General features: G+C 43.9%; 8 protein-coding genes across 8 annotated transcripts; 6 read left to right on the forward strand and 2 right to left on the reverse strand.

Annotated features, from left to right (window-relative positions):
• Positions 1 to 277: 277 nt before the first annotated feature.
• On the forward strand, positions 278 to 2,814 carry SAMD00019534_049720 (hypothetical protein; the record flags this gene model as incomplete). Its single annotated transcript, XM_012899443.1, has 2 exons — positions 278 to 1,003; positions 1,090 to 2,814. 2 exons carry the CDS (start codon positions 278 to 280, stop codon positions 2,812 to 2,814), a joined length of 2,451 nt encoding a protein of 816 aa, XP_012754897.1.
• Positions 2,815 to 3,048: 234 nt separating this feature from the next.
• On the reverse strand, positions 3,049 to 3,983 carry SAMD00019534_049730 (hypothetical protein; the record flags this gene model as incomplete). The annotated part of the gene is made up of 2 exons (XM_012899444.1): positions 3,049 to 3,065; positions 3,257 to 3,983. The coding sequence occupies 2 exons, from the start codon at positions 3,981 to 3,983 to the stop codon at positions 3,049 to 3,051; spliced, it is 744 nt and encodes a 247-aa protein (XP_012754898.1).
• A 1,055-nt stretch (positions 3,984 to 5,038) lies between these two features.
• SAMD00019534_049740 (hypothetical protein) lies at positions 5,039 to 5,416 on the forward strand (the record flags this gene model as incomplete). The annotated part of the gene is made up of 1 exon (XM_012899445.1): positions 5,039 to 5,416. A coding segment is annotated over one exon (378 nt), but the record flags the coding sequence as incomplete, so codon positions are not given.
• A 371-nt stretch (positions 5,417 to 5,787) lies between these two features.
• Positions 5,788 to 8,091, forward strand: SAMD00019534_049750 (hypothetical protein; the record flags this gene model as incomplete). Its single annotated transcript, XM_012899446.1, has 1 exon — positions 5,788 to 8,091. The coding sequence occupies one exon, from the start codon at positions 5,788 to 5,790 to the stop codon at positions 8,089 to 8,091; it is 2,304 nt and encodes a 767-aa protein (XP_012754900.1).
• Positions 8,092 to 9,489: 1,398 nt separating this feature from the next.
• On the forward strand, positions 9,490 to 13,697 carry SAMD00019534_049760 (hypothetical protein; the record flags this gene model as incomplete). The annotated part of the gene is made up of 10 exons (XM_012899447.1): positions 9,490 to 10,570; positions 10,649 to 10,792; positions 10,859 to 11,143; positions 11,217 to 11,489; positions 11,561 to 11,683; positions 11,753 to 11,875; positions 11,931 to 12,062; positions 12,128 to 12,250; positions 12,329 to 12,394; positions 12,460 to 13,697. The coding sequence occupies 10 exons, from the start codon at positions 9,490 to 9,492 to the stop codon at positions 13,695 to 13,697; spliced, it is 3,588 nt and encodes a 1,195-aa protein (XP_012754901.1).
• Positions 13,698 to 14,328: 631 nt separating this feature from the next.
• On the forward strand, positions 14,329 to 20,851 carry SAMD00019534_049770 (hypothetical protein; the record flags this gene model as incomplete). Its single annotated transcript, XM_012899448.1, has 7 exons — positions 14,329 to 14,407; positions 14,506 to 15,172; positions 15,249 to 15,372; positions 15,467 to 15,847; positions 15,950 to 16,279; positions 16,374 to 16,886; positions 16,952 to 20,851. 7 exons carry the CDS (start codon positions 14,329 to 14,331, stop codon positions 20,849 to 20,851), a joined length of 5,994 nt encoding a protein of 1,997 aa, XP_012754902.1.
• Positions 20,852 to 21,059: 208 nt separating this feature from the next.
• On the reverse strand, positions 21,060 to 23,824 carry SAMD00019534_049780 (hypothetical protein; the record flags this gene model as incomplete). Its single annotated transcript, XM_012899449.1, has 2 exons — positions 21,060 to 23,323; positions 23,395 to 23,824. The coding sequence occupies 2 exons, from the start codon at positions 23,822 to 23,824 to the stop codon at positions 21,060 to 21,062; spliced, it is 2,694 nt and encodes an 897-aa protein (XP_012754903.1).
• A 2,616-nt stretch (positions 23,825 to 26,440) lies between these two features.
• SAMD00019534_049790 (hypothetical protein) lies at positions 26,441 to 26,779 on the forward strand (the record flags this gene model as incomplete). Its single annotated transcript, XM_012899450.1, has 2 exons — positions 26,441 to 26,493; positions 26,584 to 26,779. Coding segments are annotated over 2 exons (249 nt in total), but the record flags the coding sequence as incomplete, so codon positions are not given.
• Between the last annotated feature and the right edge of the window lie 315 nt (positions 26,780 to 27,094).

Genomic DNA, 27,094 nt, shown 5'->3' on the forward strand with positions numbered 1-27,094 from the left:
CAACAACATCATATCTTCCTCCACTCCACTGTTTGATTCAAACAGATGTATTGGTAGTAGTAGTAGTACGACAATTTCCAAACGATACTTTGGAGGGGCAAGAGGAGGAGGAGGAGATAATGATGGTTGTGGTGATGCAACATGTGACCATACACTTGATCAACATCTTACACATCAACAGATCGAGAGATTAGAGTCGTTGATACAGCAAGTAGAGGTGGCATCACACACTGATCAGTATGAAGAGATTGTGTCCATCACTCAGAGTATCCTCCGAATGGTGCCATCACACATTGAATCACTCAATGCGCAGGGTCGCGCCTATCTCATGCTGGGACAGCCTGCCAAAGCTTTGAACTCGTTCACCACCTGTCGCAACTACCTAATGATGGACGTGCCAGAGTCTGACATCGACCTACATTTCACTCGCAACCTGCATCACCTCCAGTATAACATCGCCAAGTCGCTCAGCATGCTGGGCCAGAACGATGCGGCCACCAAGCTGCTCGAGTCCATCCTCTCCATCAGGTCGACCCAACCATTGGACTGCTACCAATTACTTCTCGACCTGTATCAATGCAAGGACCAAAACATCATTCAGGGCATCGACAGGATCATGTCAGCCAGTGATTCCAATTGGGATCCCGTGCCACTGTGCGTCTATCTGATCAATGAGCTGGACAATAGGAAAATAGAGACGCCACAGGTGCACGCCAAGCTCAATGATATCGTTCTGGGTACATGTCCCAACATCGAGGAGTTTGATCAGAATGTTCACTGCGACAACTTGTACGAATGCTTGTTGAGACGAACCTTGCTCGATGCGGTACTGTCACCGGACACTTATAAACAGAGGTTGCTGGACCTGATGCATATCAAGCCAAAAGAGAAGTTTGGCTTCAACATACGGATACTCCTTCTCACCAGTTTGCCAAGCGGGTCTCAAGAGTTGCATCAAATGATCACAGAAATTGAATCAAACGAGTCCTTGGTTGACTCGATTGTATGTTTAAATATCACTGGAACCAATCCAATATCATCTTCACTCACTCACTCAACCAACCAATCAATCAAACACCAACCTCTTAGAAAGGTCTTCCATACTGGACACAGGTAAGACTGGAAAAGTTGGTCGCCACAATGAAGACAATGTCTATAGAGGACGCCAGAGAATACCTAAAGAAGATTGAGGAGTCTCCATTCAATCAAGAGGTAGGTCTGCTTTATACATTGATCTATTTAACTCTGGCCAAAGAGATGATAATGCGATCAGAGAGGAAGTATTGCAAGGACTTTTCAAAGTTTGTCGAATGGCTGCCAGGTGGACGGACCAACGAACTCGTGCGACAGCTACCATGGATCACAGATCCCACAGAGAGCGCCAAGCAGGTACATCAGAGATGTGTTCAAATGATTGCTCAACTGGATACATACCATAACGCCAATGGTTCATCATCATCATCAATGGATGACATTCGTTACATGTATGAACTGCTGGAAAAGACAACCGCGATACCCTTAAGTCCAAGGGGTCCAGAGCCCCCCGTTGTGTCGGTCCACAACCAACTGCTCATTGATCTGATCGATCAAAAGTTCATTTCACCGGCGAAGCGATACCATCACTGGGACCCATTCGCCAGAGTGAAGTGGGATTCATTGGATTCCGAGCCTTCACTTGACACGATATTGAAGACACTTACCACTTTCATTCACTTGGACTATCAGTACACGCCAGATTCTGTTCTGAAGACGACTAAGCAGTCCATTGATGCGAATCCCGAGTACAGCATTGGTTACCTCGTGCATTCATACATGTCCGTGGTCAAATATGGTAGGTCCAACCTTGATGTTATGAACTCTGTGAACAAGGCCATCAAGTTAGATCGTTACAGAGATCAATCAGAGAGGGAGTATGGCCAGATACTGCTGGCACTGACCATCGTCGGTTTGCATTATAACGAGCAATCTGTCAACATATTGCAATCACTGTTGGAGGCCAACCCCAACCACAAAGAGGCACTTCATTCTTTGGCCTTGGTCTATCTCTGGACAAACATGTTGAATGAAGCCGAGCAGCACATTACCACCAGGGTGCTGACGGCTTATCCCGACTCTGTTCACGCTCGCATCACACTGGCCTATTGTAGAGATATGCGCGGTGTTCGAACGGGCGCACAAGAGGCCTATCAAACAATATACGATCTCGGACTTGAGTCTCCATCATCAACAACAGAACAAAACAGAATGATCCAAGAAGGATTGTTCGGTCTGGAGATAAAGAGTCTGTTGGATGACATGAAAGAGTTTGTAAGCAATTATGGCAATGACCAATCAATGCCAATCAGACAGGCCTACGATATCATCACCTTTATCCACATCACACTCAAAGAGATTGATATGGCACTCAAGACTGGCGAACTTGGCGGGCTCAGTGCACCCGAGGATGAACCTTATCAATCCGAGTATCTGATCACACTAGACTACTTTATTAGGGAATCCATCGCCATTTCTTTGATGCCATTGGCAGAACATAACATTTACTCGCCACGAAGCGTCTACCATCTGGTCGTGTTGGTACACACATTCCTCGGCAAGGCCTACTCGACAATTCCAGAACGATCATCCGATGCCATCCGCCACCTTCGCGCATCAATGTCCTTTTCCTGGCCGGCTTTCCCGAGTGACAACGACATCATTGACAAAGTAATCATTGAGCTGAAGTCAGTAGCAGAGGGTCTTTTAGTTCCACTGCTAATGGATCTCAAACGGTACGATGAACTTGAGCAACTTCAAATAGAGAAGACTGCACAATAAACATACTGGTCATGAGCATTTGGGGCAGAGACATATACTAATTCAATGACAAACAAATGTTGTTGGATATGATTATGATGGCTTGTAGATTGTATAAGATTGGCAAACAGACAACTGCGATATAAACATATTCAACAACATTTTATATACATGTAATAATACTACTATGGTTGAATTGATTGTGGACTATCGTATAATACACATTGGCCAACCCATCCTCTCATCACACTTGCGTCATTGTCTTCGAACCTCTTCCATCGATTGAGTTTGATTGAGTATCGATAGTTGTGACCTTGACCTTGAAGAAACAGTAGTGTTCCGGGCTCATATGAACAATGACATAATACATTGACTTGAGCTCGGTATGATTCATCAGGGTCCAAATCAGGGTTGATTGGCGCAGGTGCCAGTTCACATGTTCTCTTTGATGTCAAGGACATACTAATGAATCGTCCTTTACCGCCTTCGAACAAGATGTACACCTTGTCATGGCCATCATATACCAGTGAATCAATTCGGCCCGGAAGATCATAGTTTATCTCCTCAAAGGTGTCCAGATCGAATGTGATGTACTTGTTGAGATATTCGTTGGTTGTGAGGCAATTGAAGATGAAGAGTATGTTTGAGTGGACCAGGGTGAACGGCTCAAAGATGGGATGATCCAACTCTCCAACGGAATGGAATTGTTGTGTCTCAATGTCAAACATGCTCACCTTGGCTCCAAAGGTGCCACCAATCAAATAGATGTGCTTGTCTCCATCGTAAGCAGCAGACATATGATACATGCCATCGATCATATCGTGACAGTGCCATTGACGATCGGCCAGTGAGAAGCGAAGATACTTTTGATCATCACCGACTCCAAAGATGTAGACATTCCCTCGAGCGTACACTGTTGCTTTGTGTAGGTCGCTAAAGGAACCATCTATATCCTTTTCGATTCGTGTCCATGTGTTGGTCATTGGCGAGAAGAATGAATAGTTGTCTGATTCAATGTACATGATATGATGATCAAGGTCATGAGTGAACTTCTCGGCCATCTCCATCAATGTAAAGCATGATTGAACTTGCTCTCTGATATGGTCCAATGTGTTTTGATCAATTCCAACGTCGCATGCTCTTGTCATTTGATAGTCAGCAGTACGCGAACATGTGTTAATCTGTTGCATTACTGTCAGCAGTTCAATGTCTGTGATTGTGATCACAGGGACATCTATGTCGGGAGATGATGATGACGAAGACGACGATGACGACTGGCTGTGTGTGTATGTATGCTTGATGAACTGATTGATGGATGTACATTCTCTGATTGATTGAATGATGTCAACATCGACATTGCTTAACAGAGATGATGGATTGAATATGTAGTTGATTGACTTGATCTCATCGATGATGTTATTGATTGTTGATTGAGTTTGTTGTAATCTCTGATTGATTGGTGAGTTGATCCTGTGCTCCTCAACAACTAGCATGTCGTGTAATAGTTTGAATTGTTCAGATACTGAGTTGCGGGACATTATCAATGATTGATGTGTAGTAGCAAGTTGTTGAAGAGTACTCCATAGTTGATTCAATCTTAATAATGATGTCTCATTGTATTGTCTCTGATTGATCAGTGATCTCAAGTGATGTACATTCTCCACTTCATGTCTTCTATGTTTATCACTTATACAAGCTTCACAAATCAAACTATTACAATCTATACACAAGAACCTAATCTTTTTGGAATGTATCTCACAACAACTATTGTTCTGTTGTATCTGTATCTGTTGTTGTTGTTCATTCATTATCTTTCTCTGTGTGTGTTTGGAAGGTTCTTTTGATTCTGGAATTGATTGAACACAGTGTGTTTGTGCTCAAGATCACACACCATTTTTAATTGGAAGGGCTGTCATGTTCTTGAATGAGACTAGATCGTCAATTATAATACTCTCGATCCAAACCTGTTTCATACTCCATTTACAATGATAGTTCAAACATTGTTTATAAATAATAATCGACCTTATCGATAATTAATATCATCAAAACAATCAATCATAACAAACAAACAAGTAATATAGACGCCTTACCTCTATCAAATATTTTTTCTCTTTATTTAAATACTCACAATATATATATATAAATATAATAATAATAATGGGTCTCTTCTCAAGAAAGCATAAATCAAACATCAACACTGCCACTGAGGTTCCTCGAACAACTGTGACAAATACCAAGGTTGTAGCGACTCCAGCAACGGTACCACATTACAACTTTAAGTTCAGAGAACTATCAGGTGGCCGAAGGTATCCAAGAAATACTCAAGGGTATTCTGGAAGGAAGAATATTAGAGATATTTGATAAATACTATCACAAGGACATTGTGATGTATGAGAAGGGCGATTCAACCAACCGTGTGGGCAAGGCGGCCAACAGGATTGCCGAAGAATCCTTCATAAAGAATGCTACATTCCATGAAGCAAGAGTTGAGAAGTTGATCATCGATGGCAACAACACTGCATACCAGATGTATTTAGACTTCACTTATGGTGGACACAGAGTACAAAAGACTCAATGGGCAATGCAAGAGTGGAAGGATGGTCTTGTCATCAAAGAGGAGTTCAACTAATTTAATCAAAATATATATAAATAAATAATAATATTGTACATGTGTCTAAATCATTATTCATTCCTTCATGTTGGATACCAAGTCTGGAATTGATTAATTCTTCGAAACTAAGATTCTAGATATTTTTGAAACGACACATCTAAGGTGATCAAAAGTAGTTCCTTTTTTTACTTCTGTCAATCAATCAAATATTAACAATGATAACAAATAATAATAGTAATATAACAAAGGTACTCACAAATCGTACATTATTCAAGTTTATAATAGCTTCATATTCACATCCACTACTATTTAATAATCAAGATGATGTTGATAAAGATGATGAAGATCGAAGGAAAGGACATAATAGGTCAACAACTCTAATGATGCAAGGAAACTATTACATTAGAACAAAGTATCATCATTGGACTGACTTGATATCACTGGTCAAACATAAACAGTTTGGATTGTTACGTGATCGTATCAAACTCAACTTACATATAACAATCAATCGTCAATCAAAGACTAAACATGGTTCAATCAAGGCATTGTGCGAAGCCAGAGACATTGATCATGACACATTCATTGACGTGTACAACAAGTATCAACGATACTTCTGTGACGCTAATACCTTGCGATGGGCAATCGAGTCTGATAACCTGGTCGTTGTACAGACATTGATCAATCAGACACAACCAATATCATTTGAACAAAGTGATGAGTTACTCAAAATGGCACTGGCAAGTGGATCACTCAATGTTCTCAAGTACCTCATTGACTTGGGCCGATTCAACAATGAATCACTCTGGACTGTACATGTTGACAGGGTGTTGTTGGGAGAAGTGTTCAAGCATCCTTCGGTACTTGACATTCTTAATGATCCAAACAACACTCAGTTGCCAAAGGAGTTGGTCACCAAGATTAAATCAAAGACAAGATTGTACTTCAGTGAGATCAGGGCAACAGGTGACCAAAGATTAATCAATGAACTATTGATCAATAATGGTGCGATCAACAGTTTGAATTCATATGATTTATCGTCAACAACTTGGACCATTCCCAAAAATATTACGCCCTCTGAACAGCTGGCACACTTTGAACGGATACTCAATAGTGATATCAAGGTTGATGATCACGAGATGATATTATCAACCTCAAAGAACACTGCTCAATCATTATTGGATAAACTTGGAGTAGTCTTGGATACAATTGACGAGCACTGTGTGAACAAGATTGATGATGCCCAACTCATCATCTTTATCAAACTGGAACTAATCAATACCCGAAGAGAGATGACTCATGACAGGTTGGTGAATTATGTGTATCGCGAATATATCACCACAGGCGACTTCCAACTCATTCCATTCTTCATGCGACCAGGAAGATTTGGTGGTTTCGATGGACATCGTGCTCAGACATTATTCCGAATGATCACATCACATGGCAACACCACCCAGGCAATGGTCGCGATGGAGTATATTAACAAGACTAGAGATACTTACGTATACGGTCGACCACATGAATTTGATCCCTTCACAGACCAATTCCACTGCTTCAACACGGCCAGTGACATGTCGCGCAGCTTCGAGGTCATCAAGTATCTCAACAGCAAGAATGCCGTCCAGCCTCTCGACACACTCCGACCCAGAGAGTTCAGAGGTACAATGGAGATGTTGGAGTTCATCCTGTCTGATGTGAATAAGATATTCCCAATCAATGTGATCAGGAATAAGTTGTTGGTTCTAGACAACAATCAATTGGAGTATATATTCAAGACCAAACCAGAGATATTACAGGACAAAGAATGGGAGACTATATTACAATATGTAGTAGTATTGGCACGTCTGGATCTGCTCGGCACCTTGCTCAAACATGCCCCTGATGTCACAAGGTTAACATCACTGACACAGTGGGCATTCCATTATACACTTACCAACCGAGGTCGATACAATGATATGATTAGGATGATGGTCGAGCATGGCATCAAACCAAACTTGGCAATATTTGCACAAATTGGCCGACTTGGCGATGTTGAACTCTATGACTACTGTCTCAAATTCTTTGAGCGTCATGATCAAGATGCCTTGCCATATGGGTCAGCGAATGGCACAGACCTTTGTGACGCTCCCACCAACGCACTCGTTGGAGCGATTGAGCTTGGACATGTCAACATGATCAAACATTTATATCAACAACATCATATGGATTCACAAATGAGAGATAGACGACAACATTTGGAAGCTGTTACTAATGGAAACAATGAGGTGTTGCAGTTATTGTTCAAAGTCGATCCGCTTGACCCCGAGAAAGACAAGAAGTACATTGATGAGTTGTTTGTGGTTGCAATGAATGAGGGCCACATCGAGACACTTGACTGTCTCCTCAACAATGTTGATCGAGTCTCAAAAGCAAGATTCATGTCGACCAATATCATTATCAAACCATTGATAGAGTTGGGTAATGTTACAATGTTGCAGCACTTGGTGGATATTGGTGCATCGTTTGACTTGAGGAGGGTACACACCATGAAGGTGTACAAGAACAACCAGACAATTCAATCAATAGTCTCCCATTACATAGACCAGACTGCCAACTTGTTGAGGAAACCAAAGCATCTAACCAAACGCGATCTTGAGGCATCAACATCATCATTAGCACAGATGGCAAACAAGAAGAATAAGAAGAAATAAAGTCTTCCAGCGCACACCTTCACCCCCCCTTTTGTGATCACCTGACGATGTTTGATCAGATGAATCAGTGTTTGGAAATAGATAGCAAGTTCATATGTATATCTTTGATGCTGATCACTGTTGGACAATGTACATATGCAATGGACACTTCACAATCTCACTGCACTGCTCTCACTCACTTACTCAAGGATCTTTACGAAGAGGTGCGAGCGAGTTCACGAGGATATTATTGGATCAATGATCACTGTTGATCAAATCAGAGGTGCTCCGACCAACAATCACACATGCCAAGAGTGTTTGATTGGAACCGTTAAGTATATGTGTATGTATGTGAGTGAGTGTTAGGGAGTGTGAGTGGACTTGTCGTCAACAGCCCAGCCTACCATGCTCAAACTACGTCATGACTCTACTCTAATCATTCATTCAATCAATCAATCAATCAAACAAACAATCAAACACACACATCAATATCAAACAAGTATGTATTGAGTAAATGACTTGATTAAGGATGACTTATTACCGACTATTCCAAAAGAGGATGGCAGATGTCCATAATACATCATCAGATGGCTCACTACACTTCCCAACAGCTTGCAAGCTCAACAACCAGCTCGTCAGGGCATTGTAGCGGTCAACTCTAGGTGTAATGGGTTGCATTGCGATCTTAAATATTGTGATCACGCAGTCCACCCATTGTCAGATGATACACAATCCAACTTCCGTCACACACTCTGTCAAGTTATCCGTCTGATTGATTGATTGTCCACCCCAACACACACACTCACACACTCACACACTCACAGACACACCCCAACCACATGATCAATTACATTGTTACCACTCTACACACGACACACAACACACCTACACTTCCACATCATCACCCCCACCCGTCCCATCTTCCACATCACCCTGCCTCTTATCACCCTACAACATGTCCATCCATCATTCATTATCAGCAGATGATGATGGATACATGCTAATCATGTTGTCTTGATCAAGACAAACAATAATAATAATAATATTTGAGTGTCTTTGATGTGTGTATGATTGATTGATTGATTGATGTAACACCTGTCGCTGCCGTCCGAAATGGCTTGACATACTGTAGTAGCTAGCCATCCATCCAGCAATCCAGCCATCCATCCATCCATCCATCCGTCCCATCAACTAGGAAGGACAGCGCAGCCGACATGTCGGCGAGGATGGAAGTAGCCATCAACCAAACATATCACGTTCCAATCCATCCCATCAACATCACATAACATTTAGCCAACTTGTTACTACTGTGTAAGGAAGAAACAAGGTTATTATTAATATTATTATTCTTATTATTATTATCAATTATTATTATTAATTATCAGGTATTATCATCATTATTATTATTATTATTTATAAATGTTGGATATTGAATACGAGAATTATGGTTCAGTGAAGAACTTGAACGAACTATTGGATGATGTTAGAAGTGTTGTGGTCGTGGCTGATATGCATGGAAATCCACTTGCAACAATGACTGCTCCAGCTGTATCATCAACTTCAACTTCGACATCAGGGACACCAACAACAGGAATGAACAAGTCAAGTGCGTTAAACAGGAGTATGGCATCACTGATGACACAAAGTGGTGGAGATGCGAGTAGTAGCAATTTGGTCAAGTCCAACAGCCAGCCACAGATGCTTCTGAAACAGCAACAACAGAATATCGGCGCATCACAGACCAACCTCAAGTCATCCAACAGACTCAGCCAGTTGATAACAGCAAATCGTGGACAACAACAAAACTCAATTTCAAACACAAACTCACCATTAATCACAATTACACATGCAAACTCAAACTCAATCAAAAATTCGAATCAGCGAAATCCAGCGTCACAACCACAATCAGTGAGCTCCACAACAACACCATTGATCAACAACAATCAAGACTTGGATAAAGCACCTTTGAGCGAATTGATCGTGTTGCTCGGAAGGAATAGACAGGGCGCAGTACATATCTCTGCGATCAAGTTGATAGCCAACATGTACCAGGTGGCTAAGAAGACATCGGAATCACACAAGACTAAGTTCATCCAGGAGGTGCTCAACGGATCGTGTCTCAAATCACTGCTCTCATTCATGACATTGATCGAGCCATCATCCAATCAATCACACGAATATAGTGTACAGTGGGAGAGTGTGTCGTTGCTGGCAATGCTCACAGAGAATGAGGAGGTGAAGGTGTTTATCAAGAACACTGGTGATGCTCAGACTATTGTCTCGGTGCTGCAGTGGGCGCATAGGAATGGACAGTTCCTCGAGTTAAACATGCCACTGATCACACTCATCTCCAACTTGGCCACTCACGAGCAGTGTGCCTCCAGTCTCCGACGAAGTGGCTGTGTTCCCCCTCTCTTCACCCTTGCCATCAATCAAACAATGACCAAAGATCTTCGTATCCAAGCCATTAATACCCTTATAATATTCTCAAGTTACACTGGTAAGTACTAATTATTACGTTCATTGGAATGGTTCCAGTATCTAACCTCCATCAATCAATCATTCAATCAAAATTTAGATCCAAAAATCAGTGAAACCATAATAGATAGTCCATTATCATTCAAACGAATGATCATACATATTGTAGAATATGCTCCAAATGATGATACCATAATGATCTCGCTCAAGTTCCTAGATCTATTACTCAGATGTTCTGATTGTGGTATGTATTGTTCAATCACTCTTTGAATGGAACTATTCCACTAACATCAATCATTCAATCAAACAGCCAAGACAAGAATGTTTGCACTTGATGGTGGAACAGACAGTTTGTTGGATTTGATAGAGCCTGGAGACATCAATCAAGGATTGGATATTAGGATGCATCTTCAGGGACGTGTATTCCAATGTTTGGCTAAACTCGCACAGAATGAGGGTATCAGAGCAAAGATTGGTATATTCTCAATATCCAGTGCACTCACATATCTTCGTGTACTAAGTACTACTGATCGTGAGATTGATGTATCACTCCTTGACAAGATCCTCACACTTATCATTCAATTGTTGAACAATGGTAAACATATTCACTTCCATCATGATCACTCACTCATTCACTAACAATCAATCAATCAAATCCATTACAACAGATAATTGTCGAAGATCTTTCGTTGATAAGAATGGATGTACATTGATAGCATCGATGTTGTCATCTAGTGATGTTCCTTCTAGTATTGCGCTGTTGTGTGTACAGGTGTTGGCGCAGGTGGCCTCTTCAAAACAAGGTAGCATGGGTACAAACATTGTAGCCAGTATTGGTAGTGAAGTGATACCATGTTTGATTAGATTGTCCAAGACACATCCCAATGACAGATCACTTCAGTTGTTGACATGCAAGTTATTTGGTAGTCTTGGAGATAAGAGTATGTAACCATTTACACACAAGATGTACATACTCAATCAATCATTCATTCACACTAACTTTAATAATCAGATGACTTGAATGAGATAGTATGCCAGGAAGGAGGAGTTCAATTCTTACATGGTCTGCTCCAAAGTGATGATAATGAAGTGGCATCAGCCTCTTGTGAAGCCATAGCTGCACTCTCTGACAATTGTAAGTTTGATGATTCAATCACTGGAATCATTCCAATCACACATACTAACAATCAATCAATTAAATTAGATGTTGTCCAAAGGGAACTAAAGGTGAACAGTACGATTGGCCTGATAGTTAGATTGTTGAATGGAAACAATATCCATATGAAGAGATGTGCAATCTCAATCCTACATAATATGTCCTGTGATGGTAAGTTTGAGTGATGGACAATCAAGACCCAATACTAACATGGACAATTTATTAGAAGGTGGAATTCCATCAATATTGGATAGTGAGAAGGGTATATCACCGCTGACTCTACACGACCTATTGTTCAGCAATGATTCCCTGATACAGATACCAACAATCAAGCTACTAAAGAATATATGTATGAATGGTAAGTTACTTAATCAATCATCATATATACTTGTCAACCTAACTTACACATCTCAACTCAATTAGAACAATACTTCAAGAGATTCATCAAGATTGGAGGATTGATAGCTGTGATCAACTGTCTCAATTCCAACAACGAAGTGTTACAACTCAACTCAATTGAGTTGTTGTCCAAACTCATTCACAAAGGTATGTTAGTAGATTGAACAATCCACTCAACCAATCAATCAATGATTCTGAAAACTAACTAATCACTCATATGAATAGGTGTTGGAAACGAGTCGATGCTTGTTGATGGTATTCCATCCAAGTTACAAAAGATAACCAATCATGGTATGGAATTTGAATTGATTGATTATGAGTTGATAAGTATACTAACCAATAATGTGATCAAACAGAGAATGCAATCAAGTCATCAACTATTATTGCCGCTCCACTTAGGGACTTGTTGACTGCTGTTAGACAAATGTTACCAAAGGAATCAACGCCTGCTCCTACTTCATCATCATCATCATCAATGACAACATCAAGTGGTGGATCACAATTATCATCTTCCTCATCAGACCTCCCAAGATCATCATCAGAGACCAACTTCCAAAACAGTCCACGTACCAACAATAATAGGATGACACCAAACAGTGTACATAGATGCCAAACCAGCTCGCCTACAAGTAGTCGTAGCACATCATCCTCATCATCATCATCATCATCCTCATCATATCCATCACCATCCTCTGCGACTGCACTATCATCCAACAACGTTGTACGACTCGACATGAAGCAGTTGGACACTGTGTTGTCCAAGTTTGAAATGGATCAAATGCGCATGCTGGTACTGGACATGGCCAGACTCAATCCAGACATCCTGGAACTGGTGCCACAATCGATCAAACGAGTCTTTAACATCAAGCTCACATACTCGCCGCCCACCGCACCCCTGCCAATGCCAGCCCACATTGCAAACAGGCCACTGTCACCACTTCGTCCATCCGCGCCAACCACCGCCTACAATGCCGTGTCACCATCACAACTCAAACGCCACAGCCGCGCGCCATCGTCTGGCTCGCGCTCCAGTGATCGTCCCGAGCACCACACGCTACTCATCGATGAGATCAAGGACAAGGTGGCGCGAGGCCAGATGCACCTGCGCCATGTTGACACGCTCAAAGAGATGGAAGCTCGTCGTGTCGACTTGATGATGGAGCGACAGTCCAGCATGTTAAAGGACATCGTTCACAATGCCGCACGTCGACAAGAGGAATGCAAGGACAAGCGAGTACTAGTGGACTCTGGCACGATGACTGGCATGCGCATTTGGAAGAAGGATTTCGACGTATGGAAGCAAGAGTTACGCGCACTATTCGACCATAATGCCAACCTGACCATGTTGGTATATCGCATCATGGACTCGCTGGACGACCTTCCATTCCGAGAGGCAATGGACATCATGCGACACGCCACCTCTGCCGACACCCTCGCCAGCATGCTCATTCGAATTGGATTCAACGTCAAACAATCCACATTCATCGATCTCAGCACCGAATGTCCAACCACCGAATATCGCAGTATCGCCAAACCAACAGGCATGCCCTATCGTCTCCTCCTCTCTACCATCCTCGAGTACATGCACAAGTAGTTTGAGTGATTGAATGATTGATTGATTGAGTACTTGATCGATCTCAATAAATATTTATATATATATATGTATATATATTTGTACAGATAAGATACAACACAACAGATATCAAAGAGATAGATATGTGCCAAACGGATGAATGAATGAATGAAAGGATGGCATTGAGCGTAAGCAACCCATTGTTAGTTTCATTGAACACACAAGTGAGGAAATTTGAAGAATGATGGGGTGAATCACACCAAAACACATGAGTTTGTGATGTTTTTATTTCATTTTGTTGGTTGATGGGCTCATCGCAACCATCCCATTCAACGATGACAAACAAAACACACATCTTACTAACTTTTGGCCCTTGACTGTCAGCAACCCTTTCTCAAACATCCTCGCTCACTCACTTTGCCAACTCATTCACTACACTTACCTCCTTCATAATATACATTAATACTATACTTTACATTTACTTATTTGATTGATAACTATATATATACATATATTATTTTTAGATTTAGATTTAGATTTAGAATATAACTTTGCTTAATATTTGTTTGATTGAAAGGGGCGATGATCTGTCAGTAGATACTTAACAACAAGAAGAACAGAAAGAACATCAATGAAACAGAGAATGATCACAATGTCACAATCATATGGTCGACAATTATACTTGATATACTTGTTGTTATCATGTGTTGTACTGTGCTCCTTCGATACATGTATGTCAATTCAATCAATCAATCAATCACTCGCGAGTGTGTGAGTGAATGAGTGAACAATCATGTGACTAACCACAAATCAATCAATCAATCAATAGCGTTACTTGTTCAATGCGATTCATTAAAGGGTCAACAGCAGCAACAACAACAGAACAACAACATAGAGAACAATAATAACAATATAATCAATGCGATAAATACACAGCAACAACAACAGACTCAACAGATACAGCAGACTCAGCAGCATAGAAAATATTACTATCACTTTAGATTCAATGAGACGTCAAAGTCGCCATGGCCACAAATGACTGGCTTTATGCGGCCGACCTCATCCACTCCCTCTGCTCCAGTCGATGGTCCAGTGGGCAGTAACAGCGTCAACGACAACAACAATGGTGATAGTACTAACAGCGGAAATAACAACAATCAACAACAGAGTACACCACAACAACAACAACAACAGAGTACTCAACAACAACAACATCATTCAAAGGGTTCACAGCATCAATACACTGGCCCATCATCTAAACCGCTGGTATTGTTTCAGAATCATATAGAGTTGTTGCAGGTCAATGCAAAGTCTACTCATCAGCAGTTGCAGCAGCACTCGCATCAACAGCAGCATCAGATCAAGCCACCCAGTCTCTTTCGAAAGTCAACCTACATCAGGAACAAGGTGGAAGTTGATGTAGAAGCGGACCTCAACGGCGACCTCGAAGATCGCAAACTGATCATCTCCAATCCAGAAATAGTATTCAAGAGAGGGTAAGCGATCATTCATTCATCTTTCATTCATACATTGATTCATTCATCATCTGACACATCCTCCCATCCACTGCAGTCGCCTGTGCATAGTTCAGAACGAGACATTGGAGATCACAAACACAGACCCTGATCGTTCGATTCAGATAGTGGGAATCAGAACAGATAGTCCTCACTTTGCTTGTGACTTACTTCAACCATATGTATGTGTCGAGCGAGCGAGCGAGAGTGTGACGTGCTGCGAACGTGATGGATACTAACCACCAACAACGACGACGACGACGATAACAATAACAGGTTCTGAAGCCTAGGGAGACAAAGAGTGTACAGATATTGTTTGTGCCCAAGGAGGTTGGCGAACATGAGGCAGTGTTTCATTTGTTGATCTATGGCGGTGGACTTATATTCGTTGCGCGAGGACAGGCCACAGCCAACTTTTATCAGCTCAATCACATATATGATCAGGTCCCCTTCAACACAACGTACTCGCATCCAATCTATCTCTACAATCCCCATAATGTCACCCTCAAGATATCGGACATCCACACGAGCGGTGGATCATTCTACATCTCACTGGCCCAGCCACAAAGCCAGCAACTTGTCCCCATTCAGCAGCCACAGCATCCTCTCGCCAAGAAACAGAGAACAGCCAAGCGTGTTGAGCCAACAGGCAATTGGGTATGTTTAATTGATTGATTGATTGATTGATCGATTGATCGTCCATCTGACTGACCAGTCATCCCTAACCCCATCACTCAATCAATCAATGAATGAATGCAGGAGATCGAGCCATACACGACGTCCAACATCATCAACTTATACTTCAAGTCATCGTACTCTGGTCCCTACGCTGGCCTTGTAAATATCGAAACGAATGTGGAGAACTTTCAGATACAGGTCGACATCCTGTCGGTCGGCGAAGGTGTCCACATTTCCCCAAGCGAGATTGACTTTGGCTATCTGACCAGCAAGACTGACTACAAGTCCGTGTCGCTCTACTTCCTCAATGCCAACGAGCAGATGTTGAACATCATGGAGATCCATCCCGATGTGCCCGATCCCAACCTTCGCTTTTTTCTTCACTATGATGTGATCCCAGCCGACAAATCAGTAAGTCCATCGCAAGCAGCTGGCAAGACAGCTGGACGATCACGCCGCCCACACACTGACACTGACACGCTTGATCAATCAAACAATCAATTAGAAAATCGATATAGCTCAGTTCTTCTATACGAGCGATGTGGAGGGTAGCTTCAGCGGAAAGATTATAATCAAGGTATTTGGATACAAGGATATCGAGGTGCCATATCGCGCCAATGTGCTGTACGGCGACTTGAGCTACCATCCCCGCAACATCCTGTTTCCAATCGACACTTCGCTCAAGAAGCAACCCGAGGTCATCGAGAACCAGCTGGTGCTCAAGAACAACTTCCCGGTGCCACTCACCATCCTCTCGGTGCAGATCAATGACGAGCACTTCAAGGTGAAGAACGCATCGCTGGGCAAGACGGTGATGCCGCACGCACAGTGGGACGCCATCAACATCCAGTTCACTCCCAATGGCAAGGTGAAGGGCAAGCATGCGTCCCTCCTGGTCGACACCAACATATCCACATTCGAGATTGATCTGCAGGCTTTTGACGGTCACCTCGTCTACACGCCCAGTCCCCTGGTCGTCATGGATTCTCATGACTTCTTCATCGAGGATGTTAAGCCTGTAAGTACAATACCCAACAGCTGGCTGGCATGCATGCCCACTCACTCATTCGATCAAACATTTAGATTGACTTTGGTATTATGGGATTGGCAGAGAGACGAAGCAGACCATTCCAGTTGAAGAATCCAAATCCATTCCCATTGATCATGTTTTGCTTTGCGACGAATGATGGAAGTACGGACACAGTTTCACTCACGCTGGACGGCATGTATAATGAGCGCGGTCAGTTTGTCGTGGACGCCTCCGACCTCAGCCTGGAGGACCAGAATTTCTTCCACTTTTGCTGTCGCGGCAAGGACCACCCGATCCTCATTCTAGAGTCGGGCTACACGGCCACCTTTAACCTGGAGTTCCTTGGCAATGGCAGTGGCGCGGGAAAGGGTCACTTCACTGTGTCCACGCAGCTGGAGAGTCTATCCATCCCCTACAACTGGCATCTCATGGACGGCACAATGTCAATCGAGCCACAGGTCATCAACTTTGGCCAGATCCTGCTTGGACAGACTGTGACACAGACACTGATTGCCAACAACACCTACAACATCCCCGTCAACATTACCTCTGTCGACTCGAGCGACCCAAGGATCAGCTGTCTCATGCATACATACTCGCTGGCGTCAAACAAGGCGACGCACTTTGCCACACTGGTGTTTGAGCCCCATGACACCAGCCTCGACGAGGTGTTCCCGCTGTTCCAGCCACACTACGATCACAAGCAACTGCTGCAGTATGTGGCGCATGAGGAGGTCGAGGACTACCTGAGGAGCGACATGTTCTGGACGTCCAAGACCAGCTTCCAGATCTACTCGACTTTTACGATCCACACAGACACACTCACTGACTACACGGTCAAGACCACATCGACCATCGTCAAGCCCAGCCTCTACCAGCTGCCAGCCGACGTGTCCGTGTTCAATGCAGGCGCATCCACCATGACCAACAGCAACATGTTACCTGGGCTGCTCGACTCGTCAAACAGCACGATCGACTTTGGTGTCGTCACGATCAACCTGCAGGTGCTCAAGGAGTTTTTGATCTACAACCCGCTGGATGTGCCAGTGGTCGCCGAGCTGTTGCCCATCGAGACAGAGTCCAACATCTACAACTACCTCAAGGTGTGCGGCATCAACTCCACACTTTCATTCAGCGACTCGAGCCCCAACCATCAGCAGTATCACCAACAGCAGCATGGCATTGGACACGTAAGCCATAGCCACCTGCCCAACCCGTACAAGGTGGGTCGCGAGGTCATGGCGCCCATCACGATCCCGCCACGCGGCACCGCTCGCTTCGGACCCATCCGCTTCCAGCCCAACAACAACACCAACTTTGTATCGATGCTGTTGCTCAGGAACAACTACACAAACTTCCATCCCATCCGTCTGCAAGGCAAGGGTGACGGAGGTCGTCTGGTCTTTGTCGAAGAGGGCAACCCGTTCGCCGAGCTCAGCTCGGTCGCTCTCGACCTGAACAAAACACACCTGACGCCATGCATCTTCAAGGGTCGCGAGGAGGTCGACCTCAACTCGGACATCCTGGTCGACTCCAAGGGCCACAAGAGCAGCCACCACCACACGATGCACAGCAACGAGATTGGCCTCACCAAGAAGTTCACCCTAATGAACAAGGGCAACCTCCCCGTGGACATTCGAGACATCTCACTCAACGATCACAAGTGCGGTGGCTTTGGATTCACGATTCACAACTGCAAGGACGTGAAGCGTGTGATCAAGCCGGGCGAGTCGGTCGAGATGCACATCTCATTCGAGCCCGACTTCTCCACGTCGCTGATCAAACGCGACCTCGCCTTCAGGACCAACCAAGACACGTTCCACTTCACCCTGATCGGATCGCTGCCACATGACTACCTGCCACTGTGCACGCATCTGCAGCAATCATTGTTCTATGAGTATCCGGCCAAGATTGTGTTCATTGTGAGCATGATTGTGCTCTTCATGGTCCTCATCTACCTCACGTTCAGGGAGTACTCCAAGCCGGCACTCTATGGCACTGGCAAGTCCTCGTCGTCGGCAACTTCGTCGTTGCTGCGTCACCTCTTACCTGGTGGCGGTAGTGGCAATGGCAACAATCAAGATGTGCACCTCAACAACACGCCCAAGTCTCCAGACAAGTCAAACGTGGAGTATAGTAGCTCCAGTCGTGGAGGAGGCAACAAGAAAAAGAAGAGCCACAGCACATCTGGCAGTCATCACAAACAATCGACTTCGACAATGGGCGATGCCATCCCCCATCTATCACATTCAAACAAAGCGTCAAACAGTCTTGTGGCAGACAGCAGCAATGGCAATGGCAACGGCAACAACGGTGGCAAGCTTTATGCTGAGGCTGCCACTGTCGACTCCTCGTCCAAGGGCGCTGCCAAGTCACACCACAACTCTGTGTCCAAGTCAACAACGCCATCAGAGTCGCCAATTGCAACTACAGCAACAGGTGTGTCACCTCTTATCGCCCCTAGAGAGTTGGATGCAGCTGACGACTTGGACGTTCACAACAACACTGCTGTCTCAAGCACGATCAACACACCCACATCGCAGCAAATGACACCCCTTATCCAGTCCATCATGAACTTGCAGCCCATCTCACAGGACGAGGACGACTCGGTCACACAAGAAGAGATTGAGGGAAGCTCCATTGGATCATCGCTGTCATCGTCGCAAGAGTTGTTGATGCCTCACACTTCTAATGGCGGTGACTCTGAGCAAGGATCGCCCAGATCATCTGGCAATGAGTCGCAACAGCCACCGTTACTTCAGCAAGATGAGCAAATGAAGACTGAAACAACCGTGTCAACGCCACTGGCAATCTCGCTCGACTCTTTGTCCACAAAGAAAAAGAATCAGACGTCTTCGTCCAGCGCGCCACTACACAAGTCCCATGACCCATTGCCAAGTATCGGCGAGAATGACGACTCGTCATCGTCAAAGGCTGCCTCAAGCAAGAGCTCAAAGCATGACCAAGCCAATGATCACAAGAGAAAGGCGACAAAGGATCAGCCCACACCTCCAAACTCCTCGCCCCAACACCTTGGTAACTCTCTGGTTCCTCAAGCAAAGTTCCAACAACGCGAGCCAAAGCCAAGGAAGCAGTTTGAGCCCAAGACCAAGACGCCCAAGGTCTATGTGCCTAAGACTCCACAGCCGGCCCAACCACAACAATCCACTCCAACTACACAATCACCATCCACCTCGTCATCCCCAGCCACTGTTGTCGCAGCTACTTCCAATGCCCTACCACAACTCCAACAGCAACAGGCACCCAACAACAACAACAACAACATTTCCCGATTCCCAACTTCCTTACCCCACCGATTAGCCTATGACGCCGATCCATTTGGTCCATCTCTCACGCAGCAGATGCCGGCTCATAGCAATGTGTTTAGCCCCTTCTCGTTTGGATCACCTAGCAACAGCAGCGGCGGAGACAGCAACAACAACACATTCCACGTGGACACAATGACATCAAGCAACTGGTTGTCAAACATCCACAACTCATCTTCGACCGAACACCATCGAGCACCAATCAAGGACCATGGCGTAATTGGCAGCGGCAAGCTCTCCGCCAAACCCATGCCATCGTTCTTCAGCATCGACAGCCCATCGTCATCGATGCTCAATAGTAGTAGCGGCAGTGTCTCTGGCTCCGGCGATCATCTCGGCTCCGACACGGACAACCCATTCCTGAGGATGTTCCCATCGAATCTTGACTCGTCAACACAACACAACCGATATCTGGACCTGCAGTCATCGCCCAACATGTTCTCGTTTAGCTCCACTACCTCGAACGACCCATTGTACCAGCCTACATACGACTTGTTTAGCAATTCAAACCGACAGTTCTATTCTTTCAATCAACAACAACAACAGCAACAGCAACAACAACAACAACAACAACAGCGTTCTCCAACGTCGCACCCCATCAGCGACCCATTCTCCAAGTATCAATAGGCCAAAGGAAGACTAAAGTCTACTACTTTATCAAACAGAATGATTAGAATAAATGAATGAATGAAAGATACATTCCATCCAACCTTGTACCATTGTCTATCGTCTTCTAATGTTCTTTGGCTGCAGATGGCCATCATCTATTTATTGTGTAATCTGTTTGTCTTGATGGTTATGTTAGCTCGGCGCTCCAGTGGACCTCCTCACCTGCTTAGTTTATATCAACAGAGACGTAGACCAAGGCATTGCCCTCACGCGCCTCATTCATTGGCTTGAGACTCTCCCAGACGTTGGTGTCGATGTTGTATTTACACGCGTCGCTCAACACCTCGGAGAAGTAGCCGCCAATCACATAGAGTGAGTTGTCTCCATCGTAGACGACAGAGTTGCGGACGTCCACGGGCTTGAACATGTTGGCCAGAGGCACCCAGTCGCCTTTCTCCACATCGTATCGCTCAAGGCTGTTGGAGATGTTGTGCGATGACACTGACCCGCCCATCACATAGATTGAGCCCTTGCCGTCATACACTGCGCCAGGGCCATCGCGAGGCTTCTTCATCTTCTTGACACTGGACCATGTGTCGGTGGCAATGTCATACTGCTCTATGATGTCCAATGCTTTGCTGTCGTAGCCTCCAATGACATAAATGGAGCCCTTGCCATCGTAGACCGCAGAGATGTCGGAGCGAGGCGTCTTCATTGGCCGCATCTGTGTATACTCCTGTGTGAACATGTCGTATCGTAGCACCTCGCTTGTGAACCATGTGGCGTCTTTGCCACCAATTATGTAGATGTATCGCTGGCCGTCGTAGGCGGTGGCGTGGCGACTGCGCTGCTTTGGCATGTGCTTGAGCACCTCCCACGAGTCACTCATGATGTTGTAGCGTTCCACGGTCTTCTCTGGCGTGATGCGGTCGTTGGTCTTGGCCTCGCCACCAAACACGTAGATGTGTTGGCGTCCGTCGTAGATTGCCGAGAAGCGACTGCGTAGCGTATTCATGTTGGCAACAAACGTCCACTTGTTCTGCTCGATCGAGTATCGCTCCACGGACTTCCTGGCCTGGCCTCCAATGGCGTATATATACTTTAATGTACATTTAAAGGGCAATGTCGATACCTTTAACACGTTGTTGCTATTAAATATATTGGCTGGATTGTTAATGATACATGCTGTTGGTGTTGTTGTTGTTGTTGTTGTTGGTGTTGTAGTTGTTGATGTTGTCGTCGTTGTCGTCGCTGATTGTTGTGGCTGGATGATATTGATGTTGGATTGACGGTTTTGTTGCTGCTGTTGGTAGTCCCACTGGATACTCTCGTTTGGCGTTACTACCACCTCGCTAACCTTCTCGAACAACTCCATATAGTGATTCTTTTGATTATTGATATCAATCAACTTGCCTCCACTTCGGCTACCTCCGTTGCCATTTCCCATTGCGCCTCCATTAGCACCTCCACTTTTCGCCGAAGTACTTCCGCCTACGCCGCCTGCCAGGCCAGAAAGGTGTTGACCGAACTGCGCCGAGCCAGGCTTGTCACCGCGCTCTCGATCAATCTCTTTGAGAAGATGACCGATCTTGTCTCGCTTGGAGTCTATCTTCTCTCTGTACTCAAAGTACTCCTTGTCAATCTGTTTGAACGCCTCGTCCAAATATTGATGCATGTCTCGGCGCAGCTTCTCCTTGGCCTCCTCAGCACTGTTCTTGCTTGCCAGTCTGTTGACAATCTCGCCCTCCACCTCAAGATAGCTCTTTAGACGGAGCAACGAGCTCCTCAACGATGTGTTCTCCTCGGCGATACGCTTCGCAAGGTCTTGGTAGAGGATAACGTTGTGGCCTTGATGTCCACTCTGCTCAGTGCACCGCGCGCAAAGAGATGTCTGGCAGTCGTCATTGAAGCAATACGATCGGTTTGGTTCTTGGTGTATGTTACATCTACCATCCTTGGGTGCATCCAACTTGAATGGTTTGCTTTGTTGTTGTTGTTGTTGCTGCTGTGGAAGGTAATTGACCATAGGTGATACAATAGTGTTGTTGTTGTTGTTGGTATATGGATATGTTTGTTGTAGAGGCTGCGGTGGTTGTTGGCCAACTGATGGCCCCATACCATAGTACTGTCTCATGATGTATTGGTTGGGTACGTACTCTCCCTGAACGACGCTCTTTTGATGACCACGCATCATTGTACCATTTGGTTGTGATGGTTGTTGTTGTTGTTGTTGTTGCTGTTGTTTGTTCATGCGCATGGTAGACATTACACCAGGATGATTGTGTGACGATCCAGGTGATGTACCATAAGGTTGTTGAATGACGCCATATGAATTGTTGTTGTTGTTGACCATGCCATTGGGATGATACATTTGTCCAATCACTTGTTGTTGTTGTTGAAGTTGTTGAAGTTGTTGCTGTTGTTGTTGTTGATCCTGCAAAGATTGAAGTTGTTGCTGCAATTGATAAGGCTGGAAGTGATTTGGTACAACTTTAATCAATCAATCAATCAATCAAGTTAGTATTAAAGTTTGTTGTGTCTGCAATGATCATTCAACATACTTGAGTTGGGTGTCAACTTGGCAGTCTGGTAAAGAGGTGATGAGACTGTTGAGCTTGGACTACCGAGGTTGGACCCATTGAGCTTGGAAACTGGATGTATCTCGGTGTTACTCTTCTTTAGTTGACTGATCTTGGCAATTGGTTTGCCAACTATTGATCCACCTGACATACTGAGTACATTATTGTTGTTGTTATTGTTGTTGTTGTTGGCTGTACTGATACTAAGTGATGATAGTATATCATCTGATACCGATGCAAAGTGACCATTAGTTGATTGATGTGGTTGTTGATGTTGTGTGAAAGAATGTGATGACGGTGAACCAGATGATCCGGCATTGTCCCAAGCATTGGCATGATGCTGGATGTTAACTGATGAGCCAACAAAACTTGGCAGGATGGGCAGTGGCGGTGACGTGTGTGGAGACTGCATGCTGTGTGGTGTTGATGCTGCAGAGTTGTTTAATGGCGCATAAAGTTGTTGAGAATACCTAAGGGCATTGTGATGTTGTTGTTGTTGGTGTTGTTGTTGATGTTGGTGATTGAGTTGGAGTTGACTGCATAATGGACATGCATTATTACCAACTCCTCCTCCTCCTATTCTTTCCAAATCCACTATACAATCGGAACAAAGTATGTGGAGACATGGAAGAGTGGCTGAAGTGGTGGCGCTGGTGGGTGAGTGGCAGGTGACACAAAGGATGGCACTGTTGTTGCTGTTGTTCGCAGTGTTGTTGGACAGCAAGGACGAGGGATTTGTCCTAGCGCTGTCCTTGTTGGTCTCCATCATTGAAGGGCGGTGTCTAGTGGTATCTGCTGTTTCTGATGTGTAATATTACTAGGATGTGATTGATTGATTGATTGATTGATTAATTGATTTGATTGATTGTTTGGATTGCAATGTAATGAGAGTCCTTGGGTATGGATATGAAGGGGAGGAACTCCGAAGGGTTGGAAGCCGATACCAGGACTCACTCAAACATACACTCAAACAAACACACTTACAATCAAAARGGRAAGGCTTCCTACTTGATTGATTTTGATGCTTGTTTTTTTGGTGTTCTGCGTGGGATGGGGTGATGTTGAAGTCGGTCAGTCAGTGGTCAATGTCCGAAGGGGCCGGAGTGGCGCAGGTGCGTGTCGTGGTCAGTCGGAAACGGGAATTGGAAGACAAATGCTTTGCACTACTCTGATGATAGTTATCGGGGTTGGTTTGGTTTGGTGGGTGAGGGTAAAACAAAGAAGCTTCAATTCCTGACGTGTGAAGTGTTGAATTGTATTGAGTGTTTGAAGTTGATGTTGATGTTGTTGATGCTGATGATGTCGATGTCAAGTTAGAATTCTGATTGAATGATCGCAACAACTACCTCTATCAAATGGGGCAGGCAATATATTTGATAAGTCATGCACACACACACAAGTCAGTGGTTTGACTTGTCAATGAACTAGTGAGTGAATGAGTGGTTGTTGAAGCTTTGAATGAAGGGGTAAAGATAGAGAGTGTGTTTGTTGGAGCTGGAGTTTGAATTGATAGTGTTGGAGTTTGACTTGTGAGTTGTGTTTGATTGGTCGACTGGTTGGATATATCTGTTTGTCTGTCTAAAGACTGACTGGCTGATGGGATAATGTAGTTGATCAATCAACTAGGTAAAGATGATACTATAATGCTGCAGTGCACTGTTTGATGGGATATGTTGGAACATGACCTTACCTTCTAATTAATGTTTGAGCATCAGACTAAACAACACCATTAATATTAATTTAAATTAAGTTATTATCCTTGACTCACTCTTCCAGGCCCGAGGCAGTGGAGCAAGTTGTTGTTGTTACTCCTTCCCCAAATGAATGCTACAAACTAATTGGCCGTCCGTCGAGTCTCCGAAGGACATGTGAATGAGTGAATGCGTTGTCACTCTACGCAAACACATCACATCCACATCCACATCGATTAAACAATCAAACATACACAGACACACATATATACACACACTACACTACAAGCAACGCACTTTAATAATAATAATATGGGCCGGCAATAGTACTTGGGATGGCGAGATCTATTCTCTCTGAAGAGTTCCATTTGTGGTGTTGGTGTGGAGATCAGTGAGTGTCGGCAAAAGGTCTGATCACCATCGGGCTTCAGTGATAAAATTAAATGTTATTAAATGTTTGGGTTTTTGGATTGATCTGATCAAAAGGTGCCTTCCCATCCTTCTTCTTTTCAGTCCTTCCAATGAGCAGAAGGCAAACAATGTGTAGAGTGTCCAACATCCATTATTCAATCCATCATTACTTACTTACTTTGTATTATTATTATTACAAACTTAATAACTTGCAATACATGATACGTTTGTGTTGTTGTTGTTGTTGATATGTCTCAACGAATACAAAGAGACAATGTGCGTGCATGGCATGGTTGATTGATGGGTGGATGGGTGACCTAATAATACAGCTTGCTTACTCAATGATGATTCAAAGATAGATTAGATTGATGGATAGATAGATACATAATAGGGAAAGGATTAAAATCCACTCTCTCAAACATAACAAAGAAGAGAAAGACAGACACATTTAAACTTAATTGACAACCAACCCATAACATATATTTAGTTTAATGTTGTTGTTGTTGTTGGTTGGTTTCAACTCACCAAACATTGAATGGTCAACAAGGTTGTGAAGGACTACTTGTCAATCAATCATTTTGAAGTTCATTAATAACCTTTCAAAAAGTTTGGGTTCAAATATTCGCGCCAAAATTGATGAATGAACGGCGGCTAACAGTAGTGGGTGGAGGAAGTTGATTGACTGAGTGCAAGACTGTGCTGTGAATGTGAACACACGTAACATTCTCAATTTGATCATATTAGTATACATACAATACAATATAATACATAATATATATATATATATATTAGTGATCACTACTCGATATAGATATACAAACATATATACATACCATAGATAGATACAAATAGACATACAGATACATAACATCAAATATATATAGTTACTGAAATATTAGAGATATAGTTCAACAAACATCATGCCTCCTACTACTCCACATTACTCTGCTAAATACTATGATAGCCAATTTGAATACAGGTATGTCGACAGAAAACAGAATAGACAGATAGACGACTAGACACAAGATTACTAACTACAACAACAACAACAACAACAAAAATACATTAGACATGTGATATTGCCAGCAGAGATATCAAATAGAATACCAAAGGGAACATTGTTGACTGAGGAGGAGTGCAGAAAGTTGGGTATCATCCAGTCGACTGGATGGTGCCACTACGCCAACCACAAGCCAGAGCCACACATCCTTTTGTTTAGACGTCCACACTCTGGTCCAATCCCCAACGACGTTGACTATTTATAAGACCATCCTCTTCCTCCTCCAAAGTGTATATGTGTTGTATGTGCATGTCACAACAACCGTACTCAATCATCATTCAATCATTCAATCAATCAAACAACCTATTCTTCTTCACAAAGTAATCCAGTATGAGATGACCCACCGCCTCACCAACTCAATCAATCATTCCAACCATTCAACAACATCATCCATCCACCCTACCTAATACTCCGCAACACCAGCAAAGACCACCTGTTCGGCCAAGATGTCTCATGTTCCCACTCCTCATCGAACCGCAGCAGATGCAGTACCATCAACCAACACTTATTCTTTGTTAGT

The sequence above is a fragment of the Acytostelium subglobosum genome, assembly GCF_000787575.1.
Source record: "Acytostelium subglobosum LB1 DNA, scaffold: scaffold9, whole genome shotgun sequence".
Lineage (NCBI taxonomy): Eukaryota > Evosea > Eumycetozoa > Acytosteliales > Acytosteliaceae > Acytostelium > Acytostelium subglobosum.